At 47.0% G+C, this 13546-nt stretch overlaps 1 protein-coding gene and 1 pseudogene across 3 annotated transcripts in view; both read left to right on the forward strand.

Moving 5' to 3' along the window:
- Window positions 1-14: 14 nt before the first annotated feature.
- Window positions 15-13546, forward strand: part of DCAF7 (DDB1 and CUL4 associated factor 7) — a 27529-nt gene continuing 13997 nt past the window's right edge. For all 3 annotated transcript variants that reach the window (XR_006680937.1, XM_004707267.2, XM_045299390.1), the window contains exon 1: window positions 15-160. Coding sequence is in view for 2 of the 3 variants with exons in the window: in XM_004707267.2 (XP_004707324.1) it covers window positions 23-160 (138 nt within the window). In the remaining variant the exon portion in view is untranslated. The remainder of the gene's footprint in view (window positions 161-13546) is intronic.
- LOC101656699 lies at window positions 8995-9737 on the forward strand (annotated as a pseudogene).

Consider the following 13546-nt stretch of genomic DNA (forward strand, 5'->3'; position numbering starts at 1 on the left):
CTGCGGCCCCGCTGCCGCCACCATGTCCCTGCACGGCAAACGGAAGGAGATCTACAAGTACGAAGCGCCCTGGACCGTCTACGCCATGAACTGGAGCGTGCGGCCGGACAAGCGCTTTCGCCTGGCGCTGGGCAGCTTCGTGGAGGAATACAACAACAAGGTGGGCCGGGCCGGGGCTCGGAACCCGGCGGGCGGGAGCGGGCCCCGCGAGCGCCCTTTCGGGGTCGCAGCCCCTAGCCAGCGCCCCGCAACGTCCCGGAGCGGTCCCCGGGCATCCGGCCCCGCGCTGAGGGGCTTCGCGCACGGCGTCTCATGTCATCCCGGTCGCATGCCTGGGGGGTGGGGGGAGGTCGCGAGCCGAGTTGCCCCCAGTTTTCCGGTGGGAAGACTGAGGCACGGTGTTGTGACCTACGGCCCTAGGCAGCTGTTTCGTGGCCAAAACCGATCCGAAACCCGAGTGGACACCCCAGAGCTACACCATTTCCCCCACTCCGCTCCCTTCCTGCCGCAGTGCTCCAATTTGGGGACTTAGAGGTGGGAGGACGAGTTGGCTAGGAGGGAAAATCCATTGGAAAATCCGTTTATAGCACAGGCTTCTCCGCCCCCTTCTCCTGCCTCTCGATTGTATTCTCGGTGCTTCGTTGTTGCTGGGAGCCATTCCTTCCAAAGCCATCTCTTTGGGAAAGCTTTGGCCGTTATAGTTTCCCGAATAGAGAAAGATGACTGACACGTAGCCTCATCTTCCCGTGACCCCTTCCTGCTGAGAGCGAGGTGTCAACTTGACGCTCAAGTCCTTCTGCATGTCCATCAATTTGAGGGCCCTTCATGGAAGCGCAGGTGGGATGGGTGAGCGTGTGCAGCCAACTCTGTTCTCGGAAGTTGTTCAATAAGGGACTTGCTTTCTTTATCCCCTAAACTCTTCCTTTGGTTGTCCTGCTTGCGATAGAGTCCATAGTTAGGGTCCTTGATGTCAAAAGGTTGAAATCGTGTGGGCAGTGACAGGCGTGCTGTAGCATTTGAAAAGTCAGGTGGGCTAGGGTGCTGTTTGCTCTGTTGACAAGCTGTGGGCTTCTGACCCCGCTTTGTGTTGTAGAAAAGGGGTTCTGGTGGCCTTGGGAAAAACGTCTGAAATGTTGACAGTTCTGTGTATGGTTTTCCAGGAGCACAGTTGTTTCTCTGGAGTCTGCCTGAATTATTTTGGAGGCCCTTTGAGAAAACAGTGAAATCCATAGACAGCCAACATCCAGACATTGCACATCTACAAATAGTTTACAGACACCCCCCCACACACACCCAGGAGCTTGAATGGATCTTGAAGTCTCCCCCTTGCCCATAGAAGGCAGACAGTCATACACAAAGTGCGCTTTCTCTCTTTTTCTTTGCCGTCTTTTAATTCCTTATGGAGCGTGAGGAGACAGAGCTGGGGATGGAATGGAAAGCCCTTTGTAGCTGTACCCTGAAAATCAAGACCCCTAGAACTATTGTTTTAAGGGTACATTTTTGTTTGTTTGTTGTTTTGCTTTTTGTAAAAACAGGTAAAATATATCTTCCGCAGGGCATGAGTCTTTTCGCACATATTGATCTTTTTTTCTTGCTAGTCTTTTCAGGGTCAATTTGGACAAGCAGTGATATACTCCCATTTCTGAGAGAGGGCAAGTTGAGTCACAGGCTGCCAATGGAATCTGGGGCGGTATTGTTACGGAACCTCAGTGACAGGAGCTTAGATGGTGTGCCTTCTTTGCCATCCGGTCTGATCCAGTAGGTTAGAGTTGAACCTGTCTCTCTGGGTTTCCAAGACTATCAAGTCTTGACAGGAGTAGAAAGCCTCATCTTTCTCCCACAGAGCAGCTAGCTGATAGTTTCAAACTGTTGACTTTTCAGTTAGCAGCACACCACATCACCAGGGCTCCAATTTTGGCCTTAGTAGTAGTGAAATGCCAGCTAATAATCCTAGTGGTCCCAGAACAAGCAGTTGACTTTGCACTCGGAGTCTCTGACGGTCCGAACGATTAATTCATTAGCTGCTAAGGAAAATGTTAGTAGTTGTTGGTTTCTGAGAATCTAGTACCCAAACACCTGCCTTTGAAATCCTCTGGGGTACAGTTTTAGGTCTCTGGTAGCCCAAGTCAAGCCATGGTGACAGCTGGGTGTTTTGATTTTACATTGTAACTTCACTTGTGTTATTGGTGCAAGCAATGCAGTTTTTTAAAATGGTTTTGTGTCTCCACTTAACTGTAGTTCAGGGTTCTTGGCTAGTGTGTGGGCCCCATGGATTCCGTGGCCATCAGAAGTGTATAGAACGCTTCGGGGAATTATGTTTTGGAACACATAAACTATGTAGATTACAAAAGAAGCCAGTCATATGAAACTATGGTTATCAAAACTTCTTTGAAACAGTAACAGGTCCTTTGAAAGTAACTTGTTAAATGATATCATTGAGTGGAATTGTTACTTAATTTTGAAATCGTGATAAGGGTAAACAACTTTTTGTAATACACTTAACAAATGTGATATGAAAAATCATTGCTCTCGATACTGCTCATGCCGCTGTGGGTTGCTGTGTCCATTAGTAACGGAAAGAAAGCCCACATTTCAACAAGAGATTGGTAAAATAGGAGTTTGGATCCAAGTTTATGGGTACCTCCCACCCCCATCTTGAAGTTATGGACTTCTGCCGCAGGTTTATGCATACGGACTGCAATCCACTTGGAAGTAGGGGCTTCTGTGCTACATTTTGGAAAAGCCTTGCTTTGGAGGTGGTTGACTTCATTTTAAATTATTGGGCGGAATTTCAGACTCTCAGTTCCTGCTTGCACAGAGCAAATAGACTTGGAAGCAGCAGCCCAGAAATGACTGTGTGTTGCCATTAAGAAAACATCGTTATAATTTTGTAAATCTTATATTAATATAACCATGTTTTCCTATAGCAAAATTGCTTTTAGTTCACTGGAATTAAATCTATTAGCATTGCAAGAACAGCATGACTTCCAGGTGTTCTGACATCTGAATACACCTGGGCATCACTGCACAGGAAAGAAACAGATTCTATCAGCCAGTCCTGGAATTCAAAGCCCCTGTGTCAAGTTGCCCTTCCAGTTGGTTTTGTGTGTGGTCTCAGCAGCCGTGGTGCTAGAGCACTGGTTCTCAAAGTTTGAGGCCAGAGGGGCTCCTTGGCGTTTGCGTATATTCCTGGGCTCCTGCCTTGAAGTTATTCAGTGATTCAGAAGCAGGTGGTCCACACTGCATTGTGCAGTTACCATGGCATCTGCTGGACAAAGGCAGGAATCGGATCTCCTTCCATTGCTTCTGCCCATCCAGCCAGTTGCACCCCTGCAAAAAAGTTCTGTGACCATACAGCCTCTTTGAGCTGGCTTGGGCTCAGGTCTCAATTCAGACACTCCCCACTGGTGTGTGATCTCGGGCAAGTTAATCTGTGCCTCAGTTTCCTCTACTGTAAAATTAGGAACATCAGCAGTTGCATTTCTCATAGATGGCTATTATAAAAATTAACTGATTTAATGGCCGTGGAACTGCCTGGCACATAGTAGGCAGTGTAGCAATGCTAGGTATGACCAGGTAATCATTGTCTTATGGCTGCCACAGCAGAAATGCCACCAGGCCCCGAGTGCTCCCATGATTGATGGCAGGCTGGACCATTGTGACTCAGGGTTTTCTTTAGCTGGTGTGGGGGAGGTGGGTAGTCCAGCTTAGTCGGGAAGCTCTGCCCACACCTGTTGTTAGGTGCCCTGGAGGCATTTCCTGCTCATGGAACCCCTCTGCACAGCCGTGAAACCCTGTCTGGGCCTGCGCCACCCTCTCGTTTGTTCCAAGGCCATTGTAGCCACTGTGTCTGCTCTTCGTGAGGTTTCCGTGTCTGCCAGTATTCCATCTGCTGCCGTCCATAGGGTTTCCAGTGGCTGATTCCTCAGAAGTGGACAGCCTGTTCCTTCTTCGTAGGCTGTTCTTATTCTGGAAGCTCTGCTGAAAGCCGTTCGCTGTGGGGGAGCCTGCTGGTCTTTGCAATACCGGGACAGCTTCTAGCATCACAGCAGCCAACACGCAAGCCACCACACCTCGGCAGACTGAGAAGTGGTGGTGTGGAACATCATCGCTACATGCAGTTCTCCACGGACAAGTGCGTGGTGGCGACCCCGAAGACATCAGGAATCCAACCTGAGTCTCTCTGATGGAAGGCGGGAATTCTCCCATTCGCGTATGAGAATTCTCTCATACCACCATCACCGCACCTGGAATTGGAGTATCATTAAGGAGAATCACATGGGCGGTTGGTAGAGTTGCCTCCTGGATAACGCCAACAATTAAGCGCTTGAGAACTTAATTGAAAGGTTAGCGGTTCAAATCCAATCCACAAGAGGGGCCTAGGAAGAAGGACCTCAGTCTGCTTCCAAAGAGATGATTTTTTCCCCTCTAGGGGTGGGGGTGGCTTGCCTTGAGCCCTGACGGACTTGACAGCCCCTGGCTTGGTTAGGGAGCCTTGGCTTTGTGCTTCCACAGGGGAGTCCTGTGACCTCAGGAAGGCCATTGAATCATTCCACAGGCTTTTAAGACTCTTTCATGACCAACTCATTTTGTGGGCTAGCAGCTCCTACTTTTGACTCTCTAAGTTCTTTTTTTTTCCTTTTTAAACATTTTATTAGGGGCTCATACACTGTTATCGCAATCCATACACACATCAATTGTGTAAAGCGCATTTGTACATCATTGTCAAAACATTTTCTCTCCACTAACCCCCGACATTAGGTCCTCATTTTTCCCCTCCCTCCCCGCTCCCCCCTCCCTCATGAGCCCTTGATAGTTTATAAATTGGTATTTTGCCATATCTTGCCCTGTCCGACATCTCCCTTCACCCACTTTTCGGTTGTCTGTCCCCCAGGGAGGAGGTCACATATAGTTCCTTGTAATCGGTTCCCTCTTTCCTACCCACTCTCCCTTTACCCTCCCTGTTTTGCCACTCACACCACTAGTCCTGTAGGGCTCATCCGCCCTGGATTCCCTGTATTTTCAGCTCCTATCTGTACCAGTGTACATCCTCTGGTCTAGCCAGACTTCAAGGTCAAATTCGAGTCATGGTAGTGGGAGCAGGGAGGAAACATTTAGGAACTAGAGGAAAATTGTATTTCTCATCGTTGTTACATCGCACCCTGACTGGCTCATCTCCTCCCCAAAACCCCTCTACTCTCTACATTCTATAATGGGCTCGGTTAATCCCGTTTTCTCCTGTTCTACCTGGCTTAGACACAGTGACTCATGCATCTCTCTTGACCTTTGACAATACCTGTGGTCTTGAGGTAGGTGGTGCTTGCCTTCTTTTATGGGACTAGACGGTAGCTGTTTGTGGGCTTCAGAGTTTCAGAGTTGGTTTGAATAAGGGTGCCAGGGTGGTTGGGATTTATTTCGCCCTAATATCAGTGAACTGCCTGTGTTCTAACGTTTAGCACAAGTAGTGGTCAGATGGAGACTCTGACAGACTGTAGGTGTGCCTGGTGGTTTTGAAGAATACCGGTAGTGAATCTGGGGACCACCCCCCTGCACTGGAAATACGAGAGAGCTTCGTGACAAAATGGAATGAAACGAGAATGGCATTTTAGCCACAAACCTTTTGAAACCCCTTCATACACATGGGTGAACGTTCACCGTGTCAACTGTTTTGATTTTTCTGCAATTCTTAATGTGCACTTCCTTTAGATCAGTGTGTCCCAGAGTGGGCGATACTCTCCCCTGGGGAATGCTGGAATGGCCCAGGGCGGCTATAAAAACATATACCAAGTCTTGAGTCAGGCGCACCTTAGTCCTCAGAGTTACGTCCTTGCTTTTTAGCACTTTAACAGAGGTCTTGTGCAGCAGATTTACCCAATGTGGTGCTTCATTTGCGCTCTTGACTGCCGCCTCCGTGAGCATTGAATGTGCGGTGAAAGCTGGATATTGACGCAGGAAGACCGAGCAGAATCGATGCATTTGAGTGATGGCGCTGTTGAAGAGCAGTGTAAGTACCGTTGGCTTCTGAAAGAACAAACCAATCTGTCTGAGAGAAGGACAGCCGGAGTGCCCCTCAGAGGCAAGGATGGCGAGACTGTCGCAAGTACTTTGACATGTGGTCAGAGAGACGTCATGCTGGGTGAATCGGAGGGAGGGGCGGTGACACGAAGCGTGAGCTCCGGCGGGCAGCATCGGGAGGACGGCGCCGGAGCAGCACTATTTCCGTAGGATGTGAGTCTGAACAGCTAGACTTTACCCTGGGTGATGGGCTATCGCATAAAGGTTTTTAATTGCCGGGGGGCTTTAAGTAGTTTGTTTTTTTTTCCTGTGAAGGGGTGGGCGCGTCTGTTCAGCTGCACGATGCCTCAGGTGTGTCATTTTCCACTCGTGGTGCCTGCAGCGGCCCTTCTGTCGTCCGGTTCCTTCCCTCGCTGATACCACAGAGAGGCAGCGAATGGGTCACAGGTCTAGGGCCAGTGACAGTAGCCCTCGTTCACAGGTGTGCTGCTGGCAGCTGTAAAGGGGGTATTTTCGTCCATGTTGATCGTGAGCTGTTGGCTGTTTTGCAGGGCTCTGCCCACTTTGTGCTCTCTGGCAGGACTATCCACAGGGCACTGGAACACAGAGAACTCTCTGGCTTTAACTCTCGCCGCTTACCCACATCGTGAGAGAACAGAACACTGCCCGCTCCTGCACCATGCTCACAGTGGTTCCTCTATTGGGCCCCACTGCTGCAGCAGCCACAGTGTCCGTCCATCTCGTGGGTGGAGGACCTCCCTCTCTTTTGCTGCCCCTCTCCTTTACCAAGCACGACGTCCTTCTCCAGGGACTGGTCTCTCCTGACCGCACGTCCGGAGTACATGAGTCAGTCTCACCATTGTTTCCTCGAAGGAGCAGCCTGGCTTTCAAGACAGACTTGCTTGGGTGTTTTTGGCAGTCGATGTGTTGCAGAATCAAATAAATGACAGCCACTATAGTGTCTTGATAATTTAGACGAGTCTTTATTCGGTTATAACTGGACTGCTAGAACCTAAAAGTGATTCTTTGATTGCAGTCCTGAGTGGACATTTCAGTCCACCTTTAAAGGCCAAAAACTCATTTATCATTTGTCTAGGACTTAAGCAAATGTGGATAGAAGCAGAAAGCAAAATTAAAGGTATTATTCCTTTGAGTTGGTGAGCGTTACAGGGTAGAGCATTGATTATAACATCCTGGTTAATAAAATTAAAAGAGGAATAGCCTGGTTACAACATCAAAAGGAACAATATTATTAATTACAATGTTCTGGTCTCGAGAACATAAAGAGTACATTTAAAAATCAGTCACTAGTGGGACTTTCTGAGATGGGAGGGGGAAGCAGGCAGGTCATTCAGCAGTCAATAAGACGACGTTACAGTGGCTAGTGCTGGTCTGTCTCACGTGGTACCTTCAATATTCTTCCCCAGCACCAGAGTTTAATATAAGGCCTAGGAAACGTGAACAGCGATTTCTAGTCTGACTCTGAACGGAAGAAAGGTGAAGACGTGACCAGACCTCCAGAGACAGCGCTTTCCCTCACCTTTGTGCCTCTCAGGAGTCATCTGACCCAGAGGGCAAACCAGAAAAGTAAATAAAAATGCATTTGCCTCACAGCCTTTCTCGGCTGCTGTAGTTCAGGGCCATCAAGTGCATTCCCGCCCACAATGAGTGGCCCTTGGCGATGGAGTAGAACTGCCCAGGCGTGTTCCAGGCCCTGATCTCCCCAGGAGCAGGTCTGGAGGTCTCTCCTCCAGTGGGGCGCAGGGTGGGAGGGGAGCCCAGCTGCTCAAGGAGCAGCGTTGGCCGCAGGTAGCCTCTGTGCCGCCAGGGCTCCGCTTTCCTCTTCCTTGTCACGATGGGTGCTGCCGTGTAGGACAGACAGTGGCTCTGCTCTGTGCACTCCCAAAGGCCGTATTGCACCGCCGTCAAGTCACTGCTGAGCGGACTCATGGCAACTTGTGGAGAAACTGTCAAATGGGAACCTGATTTGCAGTGTAAGCTTTCACCCCAGATAGTAACACGTCTTTTTAAAATGGGTGTAAGAAGATGCCAAGAGAGGCTATCTGTGAGTGCTGACTCCAGATCAGACACACATCTTTCTCCAAAAGAGGAGGTAGATTTCTGAGCAGTAAAGTCCATGATCCTTGAGCTTGGACAGTGGGAAAAGGGTGCACAGACAGGAAGCGGGAGCCTCCCCAGATCCTGTGTGACACTGGGTAGGAAGGGAGCTAGGTTGGCACATAACTGTGCCATCTCTTCTGAAAGCCGGCGATGAGAGAGGTTGTGGGGAGAGACTGGCCTGTGAGCAGCTTGGCCGTTCCAGAAGGCTGTTGGCTGGGGAGACGCAGAGGCTTCATGCCTATGGCTGCCAATTTGGCCTCTCTCTCCCAGGATCCTCCCTCAGGTCATCCAGGAGGACCTTGCTTCCTGTGAGAGGGACTAGCACAGGAGCTGAGGAGCCCTGCTGGCAGAGTGGGCTTCACATCTGGCTGCTAACCCCCAGTCAGCAGATTGAGCCCACGTACCATTCTGCAGGAGAAGGATGAGGCCGTCTGCTCTCAGATGAAGGTTCCGAGGCCCAGAGGGACAGTGTCCTATAGGGTCATCATGAGTCGGGATCGACTCCGTAACAGCGAGTGTGTGAGCACAGTAGCTGTAGGAGGAGGATAGAGGAAAGGAGGGAAGAAATAGGAGATCAGTAACAGGCAAAGTCCCCACACTTTGTGAAAGCCATTTTCACTTCAGTTGAAGATTATGGTTTGGCATAATATCACGCCACCACAGATGCAAAAAAGAACATGAATAACTGCAAGCCGAAATAGCAGATTCAAAACCAGTGGGAACACAATAGCTGTCGCAAATAAAGGAGTCTTGTGCGTAATTAGCATCTCAGAAGAAGAGACCCAAAAGAACAAGGTGTAATTAAAAATATATTCAGCTCTTGTCTGTGGCGTTGCGGAGGCGATCGGCGGCTTCACCATGAAGCTAAACATCTCCTTCCCAGCCACTGCTGCCAGAAACTCATTGACGTGGAAGATGAACGCAAACTTCGAACCTTTTATGAGAAGCGAATGGCCCCGGAAGTCGCCGCTCGAGGCCCTGGACGATAAATAGAGGGCTAGGTTGTCCGCATCAGCGGTGGGAATGACAAGCAAGGCTTTCCCAGGAAGCAAGGTGTCTTGACCCATGGCGGTGTCCACCTGCTGCTGAATAAGGGACGCTCCTGCTACAGACCAAGGAGAACTGGGGAGAGGACCCGCAAATCTGTCCGGGGCTGCATTGTGGATGCCAATCTCAGCGTTCTCCACTTGGTTATTGTAAAGAAAGGGGAGAAAGATATCCCAGAACTGACTGATACAACTGTGCCTCCACGCCTGGAGCCCAGAAGAGCCAGCAGACTCCGCAAACTCTTCCATCTCGCCAAAGAAGATGACGTTCGCCAGTATGTTGTGAGAAAGCCCCAGAACAGGCAAGAAACCCAGGACCAAAGCGCCCAAGATTCAGCGTCTCGTGACTCCACGCGTCCTGCAGCACAAGCGCCGGCGCGTTGCCCTGAAGAAGCAGGGCACCAAGAAGAACGAGGAGGAGGCCGCCGAATAGACCAAGTTTTGGGCCAAGAGAATGAAGGAGGCCAAAGAGAAACGACAGGAACAGATTGCCAAGAGACTAGGCTGTCCTCGCTAGGGGCTTCCACCTCTAAGTCTGAGTCCAGTCAAAAATAAGATGGAGTCTTGAATAAGTAAGCTCATCTATTAAAATTTTTAAAAATATATATATATATTCATAGACATGTAGCTTCCACATGAATTCAAGCTCTGTCAAGAAAGATTGACACAGGACAGAGTTTGTGTGCTTTTAAAATGAAGGAAAAGTCCTTTGGGCCTCTAGATATAAAGATTGTGTCTTCTTTAAAAGGAGAAGAGGGCATTAGGCTAGCCACTTTCAGTGCCAGAAGACAATGGAACGATATCTACAAATCTACAACGAGTGTACATTGTGTTACTATAATTACCTAAGGATATACTTTAAAATGTGTAAGATCCGCAGGTCTGTCTAAATAAGATAGACTGTATCAACAATCTGGAGGAGAAAACAATGGGACGGACAGTTCTGGGGGGACATGGGAGAGAGGGAGGTGGGGGGAAAGGAAGTGGTGTTAACAAACCCAGGGACAAGGGAACAGTGATCCAAATCAGTGGTGAGGAGGGTGTAGGAGGCCTGGTAGGGCGTGATCAAGGGTAATGGAACCGAGAGGAATTACTGAAACCCATATGAAGGCTGAACATGATAGTGAGACAAGAGGAAAGTCAAAGGAAATAAAGGAAAGACCTAGGAGGCAAAGGGTATTTATAGAGGTCTAAATAAAGACATGTACATAAATAAATATGTTTATATATGATGATGGGGAAATAGATCTATGTGCATATATGTATAGGTTTAGTATTAAAGTGGCAGAAGGACATTGGGCCTCCACTCAAGTACTCCCTCAGTGCAAGAATACTTTGTTCTATTAAACTGGCATTCCATGATGCTCACCTTCCCAACACAGTCGCTGAAGACAAAGCCGGTGAACAGCAAATGTGAAGAAAGCTGATGGTGCCCGACTATCAAAAGATAGAGCGTCTGGGGTCTTAAAGGCTTGAAGGTAAATAAGCTGCCATCTAGCTCAGAAGCAACAAAGCCCACATGGAAGAAACACACCAGCCTGTGCGATCACGAGGTGCCGAAGGGATCAGTTATCAGGCATCAAAGAACAAAAAAATCATATCACTGTGTGCTCACCTCCCTGATAAGGTCACTGAAGACAAATGGGTACATAAGCAAATGTAGTGAAGAAAGCTGATGGTGCCCAGCTATCAAAAGATAAAGCGTCTGGGGTCTTAAAGGCTTAGAGGTAAACAAGCAGCCATCTAGCTCAGAAGCAACAAAGCCCACATGGAAAAAGCACACCAGCCTGTGCGATCACGAGGTGTCGAAGGGATCAGGTATCAGGTAGCATCAGAACAAAAAATCATATCATTCTGAATGAGGGGGAGTACGGAGTGGAAACCCAAAGTCCATCTGTAGGCAGTTGGACATCCCCTTACAGAAGGATCTCAGGGAGGAGACAAGCCAGTCAGAGTGCAGTGTAGCAACAATGAAACATTCAACTTTCCCCTAGTTCCTAAATGCTTACCCCCACCCCACCACCACTACCACCCCACTATCATGATCCCAGTTCTACCTTACAAATCTGGCTAGACCAGAGGATGTACACTGGTACAGATAGGAACTGGAAACACAGGGAATCAGAACAGATAATCCCTTCAGGACCAGTGGTGAGAGTGGTGATACCAGGAGGGTGGGGTGGAAAGGGGTAACCAATTACAAGGATCTACGTATAACCTCCTCCCTGGGGTACAGACAACAGAAAAGTGGGTGAAGGGAGATGTCGGACAGTGTAAGATATGACAAAATAATAATTTATAAATTATCAAGGGTTCATGAGGGAGTGGGGAACGGGGAGGGAGGGGGCAAAATAGCTGATGCCAGGGGCTTAAGTGGACAGCACATGTTTTAAGAATGATGAGGGTAATGAATGTACAAATGTGCTTTACCCAATTGATGTAGGTATGGATTGTGAGAAGAGTTGTATGAGCCCCTAATAAAATGATTTTTTTTTAATGTGTAAAACTCACATGGAAAAAAATGTTGATGGTGGGGCAGAATAGAAGACTTGAATAAACAGATTTTTAGAGTCAGGAAAGCCGATTTTCTTTTACACATGAATTTCATCAATGTGCAGTCGTTGTCAGAAGCATTCTGAAGGGAAAGCAGTGAGGGAGGTGAGGGTGTTAAAACGTGCTGCCTAGTGCTGGTGTTGCAGCCTGACTCTGAGGGCAGCTGAATGGAGCAGAAGAGAGTCTAGAAATGAACTCACATGTGTAATCTAGTCTGATAAAGATAGGGTGATTTGAGTGGAGAAGATTAATAAATTATATTGAGCTAGGGAAAAAAATATTCCTACCACAGACCTTATATCACAAATTTAGATAAATAAAAATGTAAGCACAACGGTAAAGCACAGGGAATTTTATAAATAAAAAGTGGGAAGTAAAAATAGAGATAAAATAAACCATAAGCCCATAAAAGTACCAATAAACTAGACCAAATCGAAATTAAATTTCTGTGTTGTAAAGCCAACAAACCAACCCCATAAAGTCAAAAGATAGATGACAAACGGACAAAGTATTTGTAATCTCCTAGGTTAAGAACAAATACTTTTAATATAGAAAGATCTACCATTGATAAAAGACCAATCTCCCAGAAAAAGCACAACAGGTGTGAACATTTTCCAGAAAAGGGTTTATACCTTACATATACATATATGAAGAGCTCCACCTCATTTCTTTAAAAAAAATTAAAATTAAATTTCAGTCATATTAACCAAAATAAAGAAAATTACAATCAACATTATTGGTTGGTGTATAAACTTACATAGCTTCTGTAGAGAACAAGCAGCCACTCTCAAAGTTTTAAATAGACTTCTCCTTTGGCCCTGTAGTTCCACCTATGGGAATTCATGATATAGCTAGCAGTATTTATGTAACTGAAATGACTTATAAGCAGTCACATACTATTACTATTTCTAAGAACAGTACACTATTATATCACTAAGATAAATGTGCTCAGCCTCAAAAGTAAAATGGCTATGAAATGTCATTTTTATTCATCAGATTAACAAAAATATAAAAGATTTATTATTTTCAATATTTTCAAGGTAGGGAGAAGTTAGCGCTCATACACTGTGTTGTCTTAACTACCATTCTCTACTTTTAGGTACATATAAGTTCTAAAACCCATTGCACTGGCTACGTGGAACTCCCAGTGCAAGTGAGAAATGCTCTGAGGATAGACTTGCCCACCTGGACAGAATACAGCGTTCTTTCGGGGTTGCTAGTAGATGCCCATGACTGGAGAAGCTCAGTGTCAGCAGCTAACACTAGGGGCTGACTTGGAGCAGACCATCAATTGCTCATTTGTCACTTCAGGTTGAAGGTGAAGAAAATAAAAACAGTGCTTGAACCTGGCGTCTTTCCCACTGAGTGTGGAGAACATCTCACGAACAGACGTGAGGCGTTAAACACTAATGATGAGTTACGGGACGACATCAAGAACATCCTACATGAAGAAAGCAAAAGGCCATTGAAAAGACAGGAGAGAAAAATCAAAAGTAGATATTAGAAGAGACTCTGAAACTTGCCCTCTTTTTAGATTGGCAAAGAAGTTTTTATTTTCCCCATTATCAAAACGGTGTGTTACTCCCTTGTGAATGTGCAATGCCCTATTGTTAAGGCACAGCTTTGTTTTGGGGTGCATATGAAACCAAGGTGATTAGGTTTATCTTTTTTTTTTTTTCTTTTTTTTTAACATTTTATTAGGGGCTCATACAACTGTTACCGCAATCCATACACACATCAATTGTGTAAAGCGCATTTGTACATCATTCTCAAAACATTTTTTTTTCATTTGTATTTTTTTTTCTTTTTTA

Source organism: Echinops telfairi, unplaced genomic scaffold (genome assembly GCF_000313985.2).
Source record: "Echinops telfairi isolate 266 unplaced genomic scaffold, ASM31398v2 ScPeMD7_7458;HRSCAF=8496, whole genome shotgun sequence".
Lineage (NCBI taxonomy): Eukaryota > Metazoa > Chordata > Mammalia > Afrosoricida > Tenrecidae > Echinops > Echinops telfairi.